The sequence below is a fragment of the Sapajus apella genome, unplaced genomic scaffold (genome assembly GCF_009761245.1).
Source record: "Sapajus apella isolate SASKATOON/1434 unplaced genomic scaffold, GSC_monkey_1.0 scaffold11, whole genome shotgun sequence".
Taxonomy (NCBI): Eukaryota; Metazoa; Chordata; class Mammalia; order Primates; family Cebidae; genus Sapajus; species Sapajus apella.
In genome coordinates this window covers 25,470,284-25,490,100 of record NW_022436951.1, presented here as the reverse complement: position 1 = coordinate 25,490,100, position 19,817 = coordinate 25,470,284, and the positions used below count along the sequence as shown (strand labels likewise).

The window sequence follows — 19,817 nt, the reverse complement described above, 5'->3', positions numbered from 1 at the left end:
TCTCTTATGACAGGTTTATTGCTTTTCACATTCCTTTATTGCAGTGGCCCCTTGGTTTTTAACAAGGCAGACTATAAAGGCGATTGGGTTGGTTGAGGGTAACCTTTGGTAGGGATAACAAATATCAAAATATAAAAACGAATGTACACTTATCACATGGTTTACAGTTTCTGTGAATTCTGTGTTCATAAAAATGTTAAATGCTGTGAGAGATTTTCTATCCCCAATTCTTCTGGCTATCTACAAATGCAAAGTCTTCTTTTAATTTATTAAGAAATTGAAAATTACAGCAAAGCATATTTATCATAGCATTTAAAACAGTATAGATCAACTGGTTTCTACAGCCTTTGGGAAAAAAATCTAAAATAAAATCAGTATTTAATACTTAGTGAAATTCTGTTAAACCACTTAAAATTATGATCATTGTTAATGTATCAAAAAAAATAAAATAAATATACTAGTGTGATACATAAAAAAGAGAATAGGCTTTGGGGTCAGGCTGGCTTTTTCCCTGACTAGCTATGTGACCTTGGACAACTTATTTACCCTTTCCTTTGGCAAAAAGTTTTTAATACCACTTAACTGTAGCGTCATGAGGATTAAACAGGATCCTGTTTTCTATGTCTTAGACCAAGAGTTAGCTTACTTTTCCCATAAATGGCCAGAGAGTAAATATGCTTTGTAGGCCTGGGGTCTCTGTCACGACTAATCAGCTTCATTGTTATAGCATAAAAGCTACTACAGACGATACATAAATGAGCATAGCCGTGTTCTAATTAAACATTATTTACAGATGCTGAAAATTGATTTTCATTTATTCTCATAAAGTAGTCTTCTGATTTTTTTTAACTACTTCAAGATATGAAAATCATTCTTAGCTTGCAGCCCTTACAAAAACAGGTGGCAGGCCGGATTTGGCCCATGGACCACAGTCTGCCAACCCCAGCCTTGAGACACTTAATCCTTGCAACACTCTATGAGGTAAATGGTACTACAGCTTTATTTTGTAGATGAGGTAAATAGGTTTGGAGTTATTAGGTGACTTTCTCAGAGTTCTGTAGCCAGTAGGTGTTACAACCATAAAAATTACTATTCAAGAACTTTACGCTTGGTCCACAGAATCAATTGAAATAGTGACATTTTTGTAACACTTCTATCCATTAATTCCACAAGGATTTATTGCACTATGAGGCTGATACAGTGCTAGACCCATTAAAAGAACCTTATGGTTTTTGTAAGCCAGTTGCTTGTTGATTACCTTTGTTTTAATGTTTAAAAGAATGACTCAGTTGAAACACAGGCAGGAAAGAAATCAGTATCTGGGTTTTATGCAGCATTTCCACCCCCACCAAACATGCTTCAGATACTTTTTTTCATTCATTCTTAAAACATCCCTGTGTGAGAAGGTAAGAATTAACTTCCCCATTTAATGTTTGGGGAAACAGGCTGAGGCTTGGGGACGTTATGTGACTTTGACACTTTGTCTTGGGGCCATCAGTTAACATTAGAACCAGAACTCATATTTTCAACATCTTAGTATAAATGCTACAATGGAAATGAAGGAATGATACACAAAAATATAGTTCTGAGGCTAATTTCATCATAATACAAATGATCTAAGACAACAGTAGTTCAGTAAAGGTTTTCAGAATAATTTCCTGTCTTGCAATGAACACAGCTGAAGCAGTATACAGGAGTATACCCATCTACATTATAAACAGATAATATAAATGTTAAAATCACTTTTTTTCTTAAATGTGGATTTCCTTCTTAACTAAAATTAGTAAAATGCTGCCATTTGCCACTTTTTTAAATGGAAGAAAGTAACATTTATTTCAAATATAATGAGATGCCTAAATATGTTGAATATATTTGCCAATTACAAAACCTTGTAAAAGTTTCTTTTCCTATTATTTTATTAAACTGAGGAACAGGCAGTTTAAAAAAAAAAAACATTTTAAAGCTACTATGTAGGGTAAGAAAAAAAAAGGTATTTCAGAATGAGAATATTCAAGCCTGGATTGATCTTCCAAAGCAAGCTTCAACTTCTTGAGCACTGCTTATTGCTTCAGATTGAAATACATGCTCAATGTATGGCTATTGCCATTGTGTGATTTTGCTTAGTACTTTCTGTAGGAAGTAAGCAAAACTTTTCTACAGCTTTCAATTTAAAAAATATATATCCATGGTTCACATTTTAAATACTTCAGTCCACTTAGATTTTACAAACCACTCATTATCAGTTCTTTCAGATGTTGGGAAAATATTGCTATTGATACTAATTCTCATGTTAAAGGATATGTAGTCCTCTATTATATTGGATCAATCACATGGTTTATCTGCTACTTCATCTTTTAAAATCAGAAACAATGACCCCCCCACCATCAAAGCATACACATAGGCACCAACAAAAACCTTCAACATCCTTGTGTTTGTTTGAATTAATAGCTGTGAGAAAGTACCATTAATGTATTGTGTAAATTTGTGGTCACACAGCCATATACAATTCATATATAATTATAATACTGCTGTCCCTAGAGAGCTGGCATGTCTCCTCTATAGTGGTGATAGCACATTTTTCTACTTTACCAACTTCCTCCCATCTCTACACTTTTTAATTTGTAGTTATTAACATTTTATTCTAGATTGATTGTTCATACCATCACAGATTATCAGCCCTTGAGTTAATCTTCTTGTAAGGACATCTAGTGACTTATATTCTTTGATCACTTGGATTATTTAACTTGTCTTCCCCTCAGTGAAGAAACAGAAATGACCTTTAAACTTTTCAACTTTATAACCAAGAATATGGTTTGAAAGAAAGAAACATATATACAAAAAAAGAATACTGGTAACGACTATTTTATAAATATGTAACTGTATTTTTCTTTCTCTCCAGAAACTATTATTGAATAAAATTCAGGTATATTCCTCCAAAACCCACACAGTTCAGAGATTTTCAAACACCAGGTTTCCATTTGTATTAAAATGGGCAAGATAATGAAGGCACAGGCTCACTTTGTATCAATAAAGGACATCAAACACAGTCATGGGGCATTAATGACATAAGCAATCACAAAAAGCAAGTGTTCAAAGTCTTCAGTAACTCTTCTCCCTTTAACATTTGGCAAAATTCAGTATAGATATTTTAATACCTCAGAAAGAAAAAATAAATATTAAAATGTCAGATTACCTATAATTAGTCTTTAGAAATAAAAGGGATAAAATGAAAGGAAGAGAACACAGATTTCCTATATTCTTGGATTATCCTTCCTTTCTGAGGGTCTCAGATGTCTCTACGCATCTGCCAAAATGCCAGCTATACCTGAAGATTTAAGAGATTTTTGGTAGCTGCTGGCATGGTCCCTCAACACTTAAAAGTTTATATCACAAAAAACAAAACTAGCTTGGTTTCAGCTTTTTAGTCCTTCGTTAAAAACCGTGAACCAAATTTGGTTATTTAAAAATGATCTTTAAAAGTTTAAAATAAAGGAAAATATATATATTTCACCCAGTAAGAAACAGATTTCATATTTATATTTAAATGGCAAATAAATATATTTTAAAGCCAAGCAAGTTCTTCTCCTCTATACAGACTAAGAAAACAGAGTTATTATGTCTTTATTGCTGATGATCACATCACTCATATCAAGAAATAGTTTCACAATTTTAGGAGACTTTTTTCATGACATAATATAAAAGATAAGGGTCTAACTTAAGTCTGAGCAGGCAGAATAGAGCTGTGCTCCCAACATCCCTATCACAAACATATGACAAATGAACCACAAAACAACTGAACCTGTTTACATCATAACCATTGTCTACGTGATATACAACTGCTTGCTTTCTATGGGTTAATACTACCCATTGCAAGACTAGAGATGGCAGTCAATGAAGCATGCTGCTTTACAAATAAACTTAAATCTACAACTGCAGAAATAACATGGAAATGTTTCAGACTATCCAGAGTACTTAAATATACTTTTAATTTTTTTCTAAGAAATTAATTTTGATAGTATTTCCCAAGTCCTTCAACTGAGATACCTTGATAATTTCTTTTTACATCAGAATCTATCAGTTTAAAAAAAATTTCCAGGTATTAGGAATAAGTAGGCTGATAACAGCATGTATTCACAATTAATTATTAATATTTTTCAATGAGTTACAATAAACTTTTGCATGCTCAAAAAACTGTAAAAAGAAAAATATATAGGATTTTAATAATTTGGTTTTTGTTTCTTTTTGCATTAAAAACAACCCTAATATTTATCTCTGACAACACAGTGGTGTGTATAAAGTTCATTTCCATGCTTACTACACAAAAATAACGATCAGAAAGATCAATCTATCAGTGTCAGCTGATATATATCCAATTAATTCACTGCAGGAGGGAAAATAAAACAAATCTAAAGAAATCATTAAAGCTTACAGTTCAAAATTTTTTTCTTTTTTTTTTTCTTGTTTAAAATTTTTTTGTTTTTTTTGTGCTGTGTTGCAAGCTGATTCCTATATTAGTGGCCTCCAAGTAGATTTGAAAGGAACCCTGAAGACTTCTTATTTTGCTGTGCTTCTGCTTCCTGGTCTTGTGTAAGTCCCAATTCACTCTCTATTTGATCCAGCTCTGACTGGTCAAGTAGTTCAAAGTCATCACCTTCTTCAGTGTCTGTGTCCTCTTCTGGGCTGGGGGCAGCCTGAGAAAGTGCTTGCTGCACACCCTCTAACTGGTCTTTGATAGCTGCAGTCACTGCAGCTGTGATGACATCCCCAGCCAGGTTGCTCATCAAGTGAAAGGTTTGGTCACTGTTCAGAGGAAGGGTGAGACCAGCTGCTGATTGCATCTCTTTGCTTGGTCTGTGACCGCTATCCAACTGTTCCTTCTTTCTCTTGAGCTCAGTGGGCAAGCCAAGGCTTAATTCATCTTCATCATTTGTTCCCATGCCATTTTCTAGAGATGGAAAATCTGAAAGATCTCTAGAGAAAACTTCCTCACTAGGTCGGTCAAGATCTGTGAAATGCATAACAGAAGTTCAGACTTAGGCACCATGACAAATTTGAAATAAAAGTGCTGTCTAAATGATAGCACTTTTATCTGAACCCTCTGGGCAAGCTTGGCGTTCACTTGCCTCCTGAGTCAACTTGAATCCATTTAACCACATACTGAATTCCTCCTAATTCTGCAACACTCTTCTCCACAGGGACACAAATACTACACATCCGTCTCCATATTTAGTTTCCTCTTAAGCACAAGACAATTTATGTACTGACCTAAAACTCACCTTTGTCTGATATTAGCTTGAGGTTTTGACTAAAGTTTAAGCATTTAGTATAAAAATTCCCCATCCTGCTCCTATAGTGGGAATTATCTTAAGCCAATGGGTTATGTGTACATGAAATTTAAAATACTATAATTGGAAGTTTCCTTGGGTTTTGGTTATCCAGCCTCAGCATTTTCATATATAGAGATCTATTTCAGTATCTGTAACTTGTGTTTGTTTTAAGCAATGAAAAGAAAATACTGCTCTTTATATTCTACATAACCAAGAGTTTATGGAAATGTCGACTCTCTGTAAGTATAGCTGAAACTGACCAGACCAAGATTTAGGACATTTGAAAGCAATGTCAGATTAGAAGGCTGATAGATTTTATTGTTTTTACTTTTCAAATAAAACCTTATAACAGTTAACTCCGTGCAATAGTTATTTGAAATCTTCAAGTAATGAAAAGCCTTATATGTGGCTTGGATTATTATTGCGTCTTTTGCTGAATAAATCTGAGATGGGATGCTTAACAACAAGGTACTTGTTATTGTTGTTCTTTAAAATATGACCACAAATTGTAGATACTGAAAGTTTGTAGAGCCTGAATGACCTTCAACAATGCCCTGATGTACTTTAAAGGTAAGGAAATTGAGATCCACAAAAATTATGTCACCTATTCAAGGTCATAGAGTTAGGTGGTGACAAAGTCAAGACTCTACTTGGGTCTTCCACCTTCCAAACCCATCTTTTTTCAAACACTGCACAGCCTCCCTCCCTCTTTCCTTTAGAAACAGAAACATGTGTGTTTGAAATATAAGTATAAAATAGTTCATTCACCTCCTCCTTTATAATCTGCTCATATGTTCAGTATGTGGCGAAAACAAGGTAATCCAGTGAGATTAGCAAATTTAAGTTGCTGCACAAGCACTGACTCTCAATTTGAGTTATGGATGTAATTTGCATTATAAAGAATATTGTGCTCTCCTGTTTTCAATTGTACTTATTATAAACAAAGAATATACTGGATAAAGAAAATGTGGCACAAATACACCATGGAATACTATACAGCCATAACAAAGGAACGAGATCATGTCCTTTGCAGGGACATGGATGGAGCTGGAAATCATTATCCTTAGCAAACTAACACAGGAATAGAAAACCAAACACTGCATGTTCTCACTTATAAGTGGGAGCTGAATACTGAGAACACATAGACACAATGGTGGGGAACAGCACACACTGGGGCCTGTCAGAGTTAGGGGTGGGAGGAGGGAGAGCATCAGAAAGAGCAGCTAATAGATGCTGGGCTTAATACCTAGGTGATGGGATGACCTGTGCAGCAAACCACCATGGGACATGTTTACCTATGTAACAGACCTGCACATCCTGCACATGTAGCCCTGAACTCAAAAGTTGGCAATAAAAAAAATAAAAATAAAAAAGCTTTTTTAACTTTGAAGACAAATGTGAGAAACTCTGGAGTCAGCTTTGGACTCAGGGAATTTGCCCTCCACACTTCAGCCCCTTTTCATGAGGACTAGGCCTAAATGTATAGGATTAGCTTCTCTCTTTCTCTCCCACCATTGTCACTTAGGACATTTCAAAGACATTTTAGGAGGTAATTTTTCTAATTTACTATTATTTTTTTTAATAAAGGCAGATTCGGACATTGGCTAATTTAGATATTTTTCCCTCATACTTTTTTATAAACAGCTTTTGGTAATTCATATGCCCCAAACAATCACCCTTCTAAAGTGTACAATTCAGTGTTTTTTAGTATATTCACAAAGCTGTACAAGCAGCATTACTATTGAATCCTAGAACACTTTAAAAAGGAACTTTTCTACTTCCCGCAGTAGCCAAGTAATATTTCACTTGTATAGATATGGTGGTAACATTTTATTTACCCATTAGTATTTTGACAGAAGTTAAATAGTTTTGTATGCATTTATAAAAAATAAACATCCAGAAATATTAGCATACCATCAGAAGTGTCTGTCTGTGGAGTATATCCTTCTGAAAGGTTGAAGGTCCCATTATCAGTCCAGGAAACCTCTGAGACATCTGTGTCAGACACGGATAACTCTTTGGCAGCAACCGTGAGGCTAATCTGTATTAATACAAATAAATACCAGCAGCACATTTTAAACTGCTGAAGGGAATATTTTGAAAAATCTATACAAACCCCAAAATTTCAGAGTAATAAAAACCAGATGGATATTTTTCCTTTGAAATCATTCAATCATCTTACAGAAATATAAGGAGTCTATTAGGAAGCTCATTCAGCTTTGGCTTTTTAATAGTAAATACCTTTACAATCAAACCACATAGGAACAAATTGAAAACTAAACAACAAATACCTTAGGACAAAGAGCTGAAAAGTCTAATTCACTGTCATCTTTGTGACTTTTTTCTTTATCTGCTTCTGTTGAGAAAAAATTTGGAAGCTTTCAGTTTCCTAGCCAACTTAGACATAGTACATTTATTTTATTATGTATTCTTACCCCACATTTCTCATAGTCTAAAATGCCTCCATAAAATTAAACGTTTGCACATAACACGCTTCACATATTTGCAAAAGAAACGATACACGTTAGTGGTTCTTTTAATATTGTCCATGAAACAACAAAAGCATCCTCCCTGGGAACTTTTTAGAAATGCAAATTCTCAGGCCCTACCCTAGACCTGCTGAATCAGAAACTCTGGGCTGGGGCCAAGCAGTTTATCTTTTAATAAGCCCTCCAGGTGACTCTAATACATTCTACTTTGAGAACCTAGACGGTCATAAGCCAAGTTAAAATGTAAAAGGTGATTATACTGGCTTTTCCTGTGTTTTCTTTTCCTTCCCCCGTACTTTCAATCACTTCTTACACAGCTTCCATGCTGTTAGCACTGCTTGTGTAATTTTATATTTGCAATAGTCCAGCCCAAAATAAAACAAAGTTAAGTAAATCATAAATAGCAAAATGAAGAGTGCTGAAGCCTTTTCTTACTACCCTGACAGTCTGGATTAAAAAGTCAGTTTATTTAATTGTATATTTGAGAAAAGAATCAAAGCCTAAATAGGAAAAGACTATATATATGTACATATTACCTTGAGGGAGATTCACTTCTATAATAACATTTAGTAAAAAGCTAAAAGTATCCTCAAATGTATTAAAGGAATTTCCTAAAAATAGCCCACTAATGTCTCATTTCATGCATAGAATCTAAAATATAAACTTTACCTACCAGATCTCTCACGTTTCTTCTGATTAATATATTCTCTGATTCCAAAATCTAGTTTCAGCAGAACTGACTTAATTTTGCTGTATATTTTTTGTCCAATATCATTACATTTAAACAGTGGACACAAAAATGCACACAGTACTGGAAGAAGAAAGAGAGTATAGGTAAAATGGCTTTCCTTTCAAAAGGCTACATACATTCCAAAATACTGCTTCTTTACTGAAAAATTTAAGCTTTTTTTAAAGGGAAATGCCTCTGTGAAATAAGTTTATAATTTCCATTCTTTTTCTATAAGGTAAACATTTTCTACCACCACCCACAAACACACATGCATACCCACACACACACAATGCTCACAGTCACTATTTTCAGATGCACTTAGATCAGCTCCCTCCTTTTACTCTCAAAATGTATAGAAAAACTACATGCCTTCCAGACAACAGACCTGGTTTAACTATGTATTCAATGCCATTTCACCATGGGAAAGTTATTAGCCTCTCAATAATATTAGGATAATAACTATTTCTTGGGGTTGTTGTAAAGTAGAAATGAGATCAAAGCAAACCATCTGAATAATGCCTTGCCCAAATTGTTCTCTCATTCCCTAGTCCTCTTCTTCACCTCCTAAGCAATGTAATCAAGAGGCTGATGTTATATATGAGTTCTTTTGGGGAGAATGGATTTGAGCTCTGACCATTTGCCATTTGCATTATGCATTAAGAATACAAAAAAACATTGCCATACTCTAGGTCTTGCATTCCTAATCTTTATTTATTTGTTCTTTTTAGGAAATGTCCCCTACTATATTTTGAAATGGGAGTTACAAATTCAAGTATCTGTAGAGGCCAAGAAATTGTATGTAAATTTTGTAAGAAAAATTGGAAAATATGGGATATGTTAAGCGGAGAGTGCCTGCCCCATAGAAATGTAGCAGTGCCGGATCATAGTATCATAGTTTTCAGGTGAAGCAGAAAATCCACACTCTTTAATAACACTTTTGAGTGACTGCTGATGTATAATAAAATACATGTATTTAAAGTGTACAATTTGATAAATTTTGACATATGCATACAACTAAGAGGCCATTACCGTAATCAAGATAGTGAACATGTCTACCACCCCCAGAAGTTTTCTCATGTTCGTATTCATCCTTCCTTCCAGTCTCCTGCCTCTTCTCCCTGCCCCCCTCCCACCTCATCCCCAGGCAACCGCTAATCTGCTTTGTCACTAAAGATTAGTTTGACTTTTCTATTAATTTGAATAATATATAAATGGAATCATATTCTTTCATCTGGCTTCTTCTACTCAGTCTAATTATTTTGAGATTTCTCTTTAGTGTTGTATGTATCCATTTTTAGTGCTAAGTAGTAACCCATTGTATGGATATACCACAGTTTGCTTACCCATTCATCCTATTAATGGATGTATGGATTATATTCTGCTTTTGGCTACTACAAATATGTTGTGAACATCTGTGTCTTTGTACTTTTCATTTATCTTGGGTAAGTACCTGGTTGTGAGATGGATTTGTCATGTAGTAGTTTTTAAGAAACTGCCAAACTGTTATCCAAAGTGATTTTAACATTCTACCTACCCTCCAACAGTATGTGAGAATTCCACTTGCTCTGTATCCTTCCTAATACTTCATATCAGTAATTAATTTTAACCATTCAGTAGGGATGCAATGGTATTTCATCATGGTTGTAATTATTTTTTTTTTGAGCCAGAGAACATGCATGAAGGCAAAGGTGTTGGTGTGTTTTTGGGAGGTGGGGCATACAGCTTTATGGATAGTTTACTGACAAAATTTAACATTAAATTATTCACTTATAATTCTGCCTTTTGCAGCTATTCTTCCAATTTTAAAATATAGACATGTCTCTAAGAAAATGGAGAAATTTTGTACAGCAGGAGATTAAAGAATAATCAACTTATAGTTAAGAACTCATCCCTCCTCCTCAAACTACAGAAGGTCTGTTGACCATAAATGACACCATATGCATCACAAAAATTAGCCACATGTTCTAGTATACTTACACAGTAGATAGCTGAGTATAACCCCAGGAATGTAACTTCCCAAGATTGTAAAAAATGTGCACACACTACAGACCAGGAGACAAAACTAGAAATAATAGAAATAACATGGGATAGTTATGTATAACACCAAGATATTTTAGAGCACAGGATATACACACAATTGTAAATCTATATGTGACCTCTCAGGTTATTACAGATTTTTTCCAAAAAGCATTATTTTGTACTAAGGGCTGACTAATGACTGCTGCATTCAACCAGCTTTAGTCCATTTCAACACTCGATAATAATCATTTTGAAGACACAGCAACTAATTTCTGGCATAGTGACAACTTCCATTACTCGTGCCTGTGGCTATATTACTGCCAGGCGTAACAGAACAGAAAGCTATTATGTCCCCAGAAACTTCTTTTACTTCGCTCATTTAAGGAAATTATTGTGGCCTGGTAACTACATCTGAAAGTTCAAACCACCACTGTAAGCCCACTGAAATTCATAAAAACACGGCAAAACCCATGTTACAGAAATTAGAGGTATCTATACAAATCTAATGGAGTTTACAGAAATCTAACATAATTTATAGCTGCTAAGCGGACAGGATAAATTTATGGCCATCACTAGCCTCTTTCCTAACCATATGTACCCCTCAAATTGGCCCCACTTCTAAGTCACCTAGAAACAAACTGCCATTGAAATGAAACTCCTACAGTGACATCTGTTTATTTTCCTTCTCTCTGTCATTTATGGTTAAAAAAAAAATCTTGGTTGTTTTAAAACAATTAAAAACAATCAGAAAATGTCCTTAATTCCCTTTAGTAGTACCCAGGTAGAAAAATTTTCCCATAAAGTCATCACCTAATTTTTCACACTCCAGTCTTAAACTGTCTTACATTTTTGCATCATCTTTAAATGGTGATAGTAAATTAAACTGATAAGTAAGCAAAGGAAATTCATTAAGGGAGTTTCTTAAAGACACAGGAGGAAGGAATATATACCTCTGACTAATAACTGATTATTATAAAGAGCAAAGGGGTCTAAATGTAAGTTTAATTTTGATTTTTCATTCTTTAGTACAGTTAATAAATTAGTTAAAAGTAGAATAGAGGAACTGTGGAACAAAATTAAGAGCTGTTTGTAAAACAGCAAGGGCCCTTGAAAGAATTTGGAATTCTATAAATGAAATGGAAAGGCCATAAAAGTCAAAGGAACAAATAAGCCAATAAAATCATTACTATATCCAGAATTTAGTTTTACAAAGGGATTTCATATTATGCCCTACATTTGTAGCATCATCATTTTAAGCTCATTGACTTGGGCACATTAATGCAAACCAATGCAGAAGTTTTAAGTTTAGAATTTTCCAAAAATATATTTAACCACTTCAGTAAAATCAACATCAACAGAACATCATGCCCTAAATATAGAAGCCTATGCTAAAAAATGCCTTCAGTGATTTAAAAAAAATGCATCCAAATGCCATACAGCCACTTTAATACACTCAAAATTTCCCCAAGCATAGTTCTATTATTTAATACTATTTAAGTTATGAGATTGCCCATACAAGGTACAAAGACAGAGATTTTCAATGCTGACATTCCTAGCTCTTCATTCTATCCACAGGTGGATATTCAAGAAATTGAAAGCAACACTGGAAGAGACAAGGTCTGTTGATGGCTCTGCACCTCACCCAAGCTATCAAGACAGTCAATCAGAATTAAAACTGCCTCTACACATAAAATAATAGAAGTATGTGCGGCACTCCATGTAATCCCTTTCCGACCACGTAAGACACTTCCCCTCATGGGTTTTATCTTAATTGGAAAAATACTCATTTTGTTTATATAATCACTATGAATGTTTTTGCCAAAGGTTTTCTTTCTTAAATAAATCATACAAGAATCTCCACTTTTTAGCTTGAAAATAAGATTCCGTTATCTCCAAAAGCACAAAGAACTACGTATTCATTTCATATCCCTTTGGCTTCAGCACCAGGCTAAATACAATAACTGAAGACTTTTTTTCTCCCTAGTCTGGTTGATAAGGCCAATCACTATTCATTCTAGCTAATGAGCTGGATAAATATGTATAAAATATAAAACCAATCCAGTTTCAAAATGTGAGGCTGAGGATTTTCTAGTGTTCGCACATTCATAGTTCTGAACCTTGCTGATACCAGCTTTTATGGTATATGTTCTTAGTATATTATCTTTAAAATTTGAGAAATTTCATAAGCTGATAAAAATAGGTTAGTTCATTTGTTTGCAAGTAACTGAACATTTTAAAACATACTCCTTTACTGGAAAACTTGCCTTGCCAGGGCTCTGCTGTTTAAAAACAGACATTTCTTGAAGAAATATGCTGAAATTCATCCATGATTCTGCAATACAGTGGCTGAGCCTGGGTCTTTCATCTGGTTGGGAATTGATAACTTCCCAGCTAAAGAGACAAAAAGAAAAAAATATTACCAAACATTAGATTATTCGTTCAACATTTATGGCTTTGGAAAATACTTATTGAGCATCTATTGCTGCCACACCCTCTGAAAAAGCCCTGAATTCAAAAGTGAAACATCATACACCTGCTTCAGGAAACTCACATGCCAAAAGAAACAATTAGCTGTCTAATTAATTATCTATTTACAACCAGGGAAACATTAAGGGAGAACAGGGCGAGGCTTAGGGACATCTTTAATGAAGAGCCATTTTTAAACTCGGATATGGGATAGATCAGCAGTTTAATCATAGGGTTCCAGATAGAACAATATGCAATATATGTAGAGGCCCTGGCGTGGGAAGAAGCTTAAATGTGCTGTCCTGTTGAGTCCCAACATGGCTCCAGCAAAGTCAACCAGAAGAACAGGTGAATCTGGAGAGGTAGGAGGAGACTGGGTCATGGAAGGCCTTGTAGGAATTTGTTAAAAACTTCTTAAACCTCAAAGATTGGGAAACCATAGTACTCTTAGAGAAACCTTGGAATTAAGCATATAATATTAATAATAAACACCAACAGTGTATTTTCAATATATACCATGGTTGGACAACTCTATAGAAAACTGTTAAAAGGGTCTTACAATACCCTCTATTTTTCTAGAGTACATTTTCCTAATCATCACCTAGAATGTGTTGAGTGTGACGCATAGGCCAGCAATGAGCTTTCTCTCTGCCCTCATTTTCCACAGGAACCTCAGTGAGCTAAAAACTAGAAACAGTCACTGCAGGAGGAAGATACATGCAAATACACGTCATTCCCTAACATTACAATGACATAAAGCTTCATTCCCACTCTTGGCAATCCTAACTCATAAAAACATACCAGTTCAAACAAGCCTGTTAAGGATCCTCAAATTCATTCATTTAAGAGATAATTAAGAGATAAGTGCCTACCATGTTGAAATGTTGATGGCACTGCCACAGAGCTATGGTTATGGCAATAACATAAGCCGCAAAGTTTCTAGCAGAAGACACAAATTGTTAGTGAACTATCATCAGAGCTATGGTAGGGTACCAGGGTGAGGCTGATCTCTGGATTCAACTCCAGCAGCCCTAAGACCAAACTACCTTCACCCTTAGATGCTCAACTATACAGAAATTTGTGTACATACAGATTCTGTGACTTTTAACATATTTTGCAAAGTAAGACAATCTGTAAATTAAAATTCCTTTTTTAAATATAAATTTTAATCCAAGTTTAAATGAGCACAATAGCATTTAAAAAGGGGGGAAGTATACCATTTTCCTTCCTCTTTGTTCTTTCAGCCCCAACTAATGCTATAGAGAGTCACTGAGCTACCAGTCGTCCAAGCTGATGTTATTCCTACAGGTAGATTTCCTGTCTGTTATAAGAAATGAACTTTTGGGGATGTCAAGCTATCAGGTAGTGGTTTATGTATCCATTAACTCTATCCATTCTTGAATCACCGAGCAAATCTGTTTCCATTCATGACCATACCTGGCACCAGGTTTGCATACCCCATGATTCCACATCTATTAAACACTAAGTGCATAGCGAAGACGCAGACATCTGTAGCAAAATCTTACCAATGTATCTGCTTAGTGGGAAAAGATTTTTCACAGCAGAGCAAAGGCTACATGGCAAAGGAAATATAAGATTATTAAAATGCAGTCTGTTTTCTCAGAACAACATAGATTTGCTGCAAATTGGCACAGACAGGCTAGGCCACTGTTTAATGGGACCATGAAGATGACAGAAAACATCTTAATTTCTGCTCCCTATGCATATTTAATAATTATTTAAGGATTCATTTGAACTGTTTGCCAAATATAATTCTAACAAAAATCAATGAAAGGCTATAATGGAAGGATCTGTCATTTTCTTTTAAAGATTAAGGTAGAATAAATGAACAGTTCATAACTCCTGGCCTCAAACAGTCCTCCCCCTTTGGCCTTCCCAAGGGCTGGGATTACAGGCATGAACCACTGTACAAGGACAAAAAATAATTTTTGAATGAATGGTACTTTGTACAGCTGGAACTTTGTTCTAATATGTCATCTTTAGGATTCATGTCTTGGAAGTGACACCATATTTGTATATATATATTTTTTATCACTGCTTAAGTATATGTCCCCAAACTGAAAAGAGCCTAGTATAATACTAAATAGTCACTATAGAGATAATGTTAGAGCAAAGACTTCATATAACTTAAGGTGTTTCACAGAGATGACAATGAAATAACTAAAAACTCTCTTTTGCATGTAAGGGTTTTCCACAGTAAACTTCAAGTAGACGCCATCTATCCATTAATTTATCCATTTACTCAACAAAAAGTTATTATGTTCCCCCTTTGTGTCTTGTATTACACCAAATTTAGAAAATATTGTTATTTCAAAAACTTGAATGCTGGTAGCACTATTCCTCTCTTTTGTGTCTATACACATTATTTGCTGGAAAGAAAAAAATACTCAAACTTTGACTATTTTCCATAGTCACAAGAAAATACTCTTAATTACATTTTTCCCCTTTTAAAAAGCCTCATGTAACAGTTTTTGAGACAATAAATTTCATCATTACTTATATTTTTATTAACACAATAAATTATAATTGATATTTTAATTGTTATAATCACAAACAGAAATGGAAAATTCATTGTGTACAATTTGAAAATAATATCTAACCAAATGGGTTTATAAAGAGTAACAAGTGTTTGAGATAAAAATAAATGTTCAGACTGTGCTGAATAATATTTAATGGCAATATATATGATTTAAAAAGAAAATGTGAGTTCCATGATAAAGAAAAAATGTCACTCCACACTTCTTTAAATGAGAAATGGACCAAAAAACAGGTGCTCTCTGGGAGTTTAATAACAGTTTTAAATTGCCCGGTGATTAATTCTGAGTACCATAGGAACTCACATTTCTATATAGTCTTCTAGTGAATTTACCATTAACTTATGTCACCACAGTTCAATTTAGGTTATATAGAATTAGATAATTTGGCATGAGTCGGGACATCTGATGTCAGCTTTTCAAATTCCTTTATTTTATAGGTGAAGAATGTGAAATTCAAGTTTTTGCAGCCAGTGTGAGGCAGAGCCAAGACCCAAGGCCAGGACTCTGAGTTTCCAATACAGTTCTAATCCTTTAAAATGTGTGCCCTCTTTAAAGGGTGAATAAATTCAATGGCATCCTTTGAAGAGACCATGTGGCAATTCAGAACGAGAAGGAACAGGTCTTGTTCCTCCCCCCTCCTTCCTAGAATCAAAAGAGATGAGGTGTGATTGACCAATACCAACGTGTCACCATGTAGGACCAACCCTTTCCAAGAAAACAGAGCACTTCACGTGCAGGATCCAAATACTCAGTGGAAACCAAGATCCATGGTTGGTTGACATTTAACACAGGTGTCATCTGCACACACACACACACACACTGAGTTGCTCCATAATGAAACTCTAGGTTTTCCTAGAGAGCCTTATTTGGAAAACACATAACAAGAAAAAAGATCCCCTGTGACTGCTGGGCAAGGCTTGGGGAACAGATCCTTTCCACGGTGTGTGGCTGTCTTCCCACCATCCTTGGCACTGATCACCATGTAATGTAAGGCCCAACTAACATAAAAAGAAATGAAAATACCTAAGGCTTCAAAACATTTTGAGTTTGTACTAAGTTCCTAACCAAAGTTCCTGACCAAACAATACAAGTCTTCTGTGACTGACATTCAACTAAGGGAGAAAATTTATTATCAGTGGCTGTATTAATATTTCCTCCTTAGTTTCTGAGAGAACATGCACTTTCCAAGTTCAAAGGGAAATAGGTTTTTTGGTTCCTCTTTCTTTCCATCTTCCCTCCCTCTCTCTCCCCAGCCTCCCAGCTTTCCTCACTCTTGCCTTCACTAAGGAGTGAACTCAACACACACTCCAGCCACAAGATAAAGACCATTTAAGAGTCACCCTCGATGACCATCATCCCCATCTTCCCACACTCGTAGCCAGGCCAGTCCGAGTGGTTCCCAGGGAGAAGTCACAACAAGTCCCAGCCTCTGCATGGCCATGCCATCTTTCAAATGGGCTTTGCTCAAGGATCTGTAGCTGTAAATGATTCCCTAAAAAGCCCCAGCAGATGCCATCTGGTTAAGTTTTCCTCCTTACAGGAAAACTAGTCAGGTGTTTTGACGAAGGCCACTCTGTAATCAAGCAATTATTTATCAAAGAACCATAAGCCAGGGCAAAGTGATTTTTCAGCAGCTGAAGAATTTATGGTTTCACCTGCCAGTGAAACTCTAAGGGAACAAATTATGGAAGATGGCTCCTTGGACAAGCAGCCTCACTTTGTCCACAGAAAGGAGCTTTGGCTTCTCAGTAGAATTTCAAGCCAACATCCCTTCTTTCTTCCTCCCTGTCCCTATTAGATTACAGTTTGTCATATACATTGGGTGGTTTGGCCAAATAAGCCCTTCGTGCAGTTTCTAAAGATGTAGTTGTGAGACATCCAGGACACTGTTTAAGCAGCAGCTGTCTGGGCCTTACTGAAGAGATGGAGATGGAGCAGATCTGGGTGAAGCTCAGAAAGCTGCATTTTAACAGGTATCCTAGATGATGCTGAGGCAGATGCTTCTTACCCTAAGAGTCACTGTGAGAAATACCCTTGAAAAAGTAAAATTTGAATTCCCGTCCTACAAATAAGAGAGAGACTTCTGCTTCTGGGTAGGATGGTGTGAGAGGGAGCTGATATACCCAACCCACCTGAAACAATCAAACGGAAATAAAGACAAAATTTATGTAACAATGATTTTCAAAACTGGGCATTAGGCAAGGAAGGACAGTGACTCCTAAAGGATGAGAAACCAATAAGGGAGTTATGTGATCACTCAGCTCACTGCCTTGATTGTTTGCTGGACTGGGAGCAAGAGCAGCAACTCCGGTGCCCCCTGGCAACTCTCTGAGTTGGGGAGACAGAGCTGGGGTTCCAAAAAGGAGATCCAAGGGGCCAGAGTTTGCAGGAGTGCTGGAGAGTAGAGCACAGTGCAGAGGGAGACAAAGGGAGAGGACTGCCGTGGGAGATTCCTAGAATCTTCAGCTGAGGCTTGGCTGGCACAGGCATGTGAGGAGCCCAGAGGCCAGGAAGGAGCCATCAGAAAGAACTAGAAGGAAAAATGTCTTTTGCCAGGAATGACATCTGGTCCCAGCAACTAGACTAAAAAACCTCAAAATTCACAGACACAGGTAGAACACTCAGAAGGGTCTTGCCTCAGTAGCAGACAATAATCAGTCCTCAACTAAACGCAGCTCTGGTCCTAACAAGTCTTAAAAGCAGACCTTAAAAGGATCAAACTGATTTCAAGTAATTCAACCATCATCCGCAGAAATACGAAGTGGTGAATTTTGTTATGAACCAAATAACTCAGTCAAACTGGGATCTGTAGCAGTTTTACTTATTTCACTTTCATGTATATCCTTTAAATTATTGTATACCTTTGTTCCCTTAAAATATACTTATCAAAAACAATGTTTAAATATTTTAAGATTTGTCTTTGTGTAGTTTAAAGCCTATGTAAATGGATTCTAATACACTTTGCCGATAGTTTCAGAATGCAGCACACAGTATTCTCCAGTAGGGGGTTCTGTAAGACTAAGAAATATGACACTCTGTGCTCCTTAAAAATAGATTGTAATTCTGTAGGAGAGAACATGTGCGGGCAGCCTATTTCATCTCTTTCACCAATAGTGTCTTTGAGCACCAGAAAAAATAATCCTGAAATAAAATGAATCTTGGCATAGAAGAAATCGTTATCTCATTATCATTTAACCTCTGTTCATTTTAATAAATACGCAGTGAATGTAATTAACTGTCACCGTTCCTGGCTCCAGGACTGAGAGGTGGCTAAGGTACAGTCCCTAACCAATAAGTTAAAGTGTACATATACAGGCCGGGCACGGTGGCTCAAGCCTGTAATCCCAGCACTTTGGGAGGCCGAGGCGGGTGGATCACGAGGTCAAGAGATCGAGACCATCCTGGTCAACATGGTGAAACCCCGTCTCTACTAAAAATACAAAAATTAGCTGGGCATGGTGGCGCATGCCTATAATCCCAGCTACTCAGGAGGCTGAGGCAGGAGAATTGCCTGAACCCAGGAGGCGGAGGTTGCGGTGAGCTGAGATCGCGCCATTGCACTCCAGCCTGGGTAACAAGAGCGAAACTCTGTCTCAAAAAAAAAAAAAAAAAAGTATACATATGACCCAAGAATGACTCAAAGCATACACACACTCATGATACATGAAACTCACCTTTGTAAAATGGCATTTAACTGTATCTAGAGCTATGGGAGATACATGAATTTGAAAACTAAGTTGGGGATTGGATACATGAAAAGAACTTGTTAAAGTAAGATATTTTCATGATTGTACATTTCACAGGACAATAAAATGTTTTAGCATATACCTATAAACTTAAAAGTGTTTTTACAACACAGTTATTTTTGAAAGCAAAAAATATATATTTTTTAATATATCAAAGCTCATATCTTTTCACATATTTCTTGAGCTTTAGATTTGATAAGATAACTACCAACCAGAGATAGGAAACCTGAAGTAGACAGAACAAGAGCAGGAAGGGAAAAGAGTATATGGGAGGCTGGGAGAGAATGAGTGAATCCTGATAGTCTGGTTTGCGTTCTTGGGTTCTGTTGGGCCAAGAGGCAAGGTGCAAAGCAAATCTACCCATGGGCATCCCCCATGAAGGAACCAATTCCCTTGTGCCTTAAGCTGGTTTCTGGCATTTGTAACACAAAATAAAGTGCCACATGTTTCAGTGGAAGCAATGGAAAATTGTCAAAAACATT

The 19,817-nt window shown here is 35.9% G+C and overlaps 1 protein-coding gene across 2 annotated transcripts in view; it reads right to left on the bottom strand.

Moving 5' to 3' along the window:
- Positions 1-2,856: 2,856 nt before the first annotated feature.
- Positions 2,857-19,817, bottom strand: part of RETREG1 (reticulophagy regulator 1) — a 141,018-nt gene continuing 124,057 nt past the window's right edge. For both annotated transcript variants that reach the window (XM_032279068.1, XM_032279069.1), the window contains 6 exons: positions 12,830-12,956; positions 10,524-10,608; positions 8,490-8,627; positions 7,619-7,683; positions 7,242-7,368; positions 2,857-5,005 (listed from right to left, as the gene is read on the bottom strand). In XM_032279068.1, the coding sequence (XP_032134959.1) occupies positions 4,512-5,005; positions 7,242-7,368; positions 7,619-7,683; positions 8,490-8,627; positions 10,524-10,608; positions 12,830-12,956 (1,036 nt within the window). In that variant the 3' untranslated portion in view covers positions 2,857-4,511. The remainder of the gene's footprint in view (positions 5,006-7,241; positions 7,369-7,618; positions 7,684-8,489; positions 8,628-10,523; positions 10,609-12,829; positions 12,957-19,817) is intronic.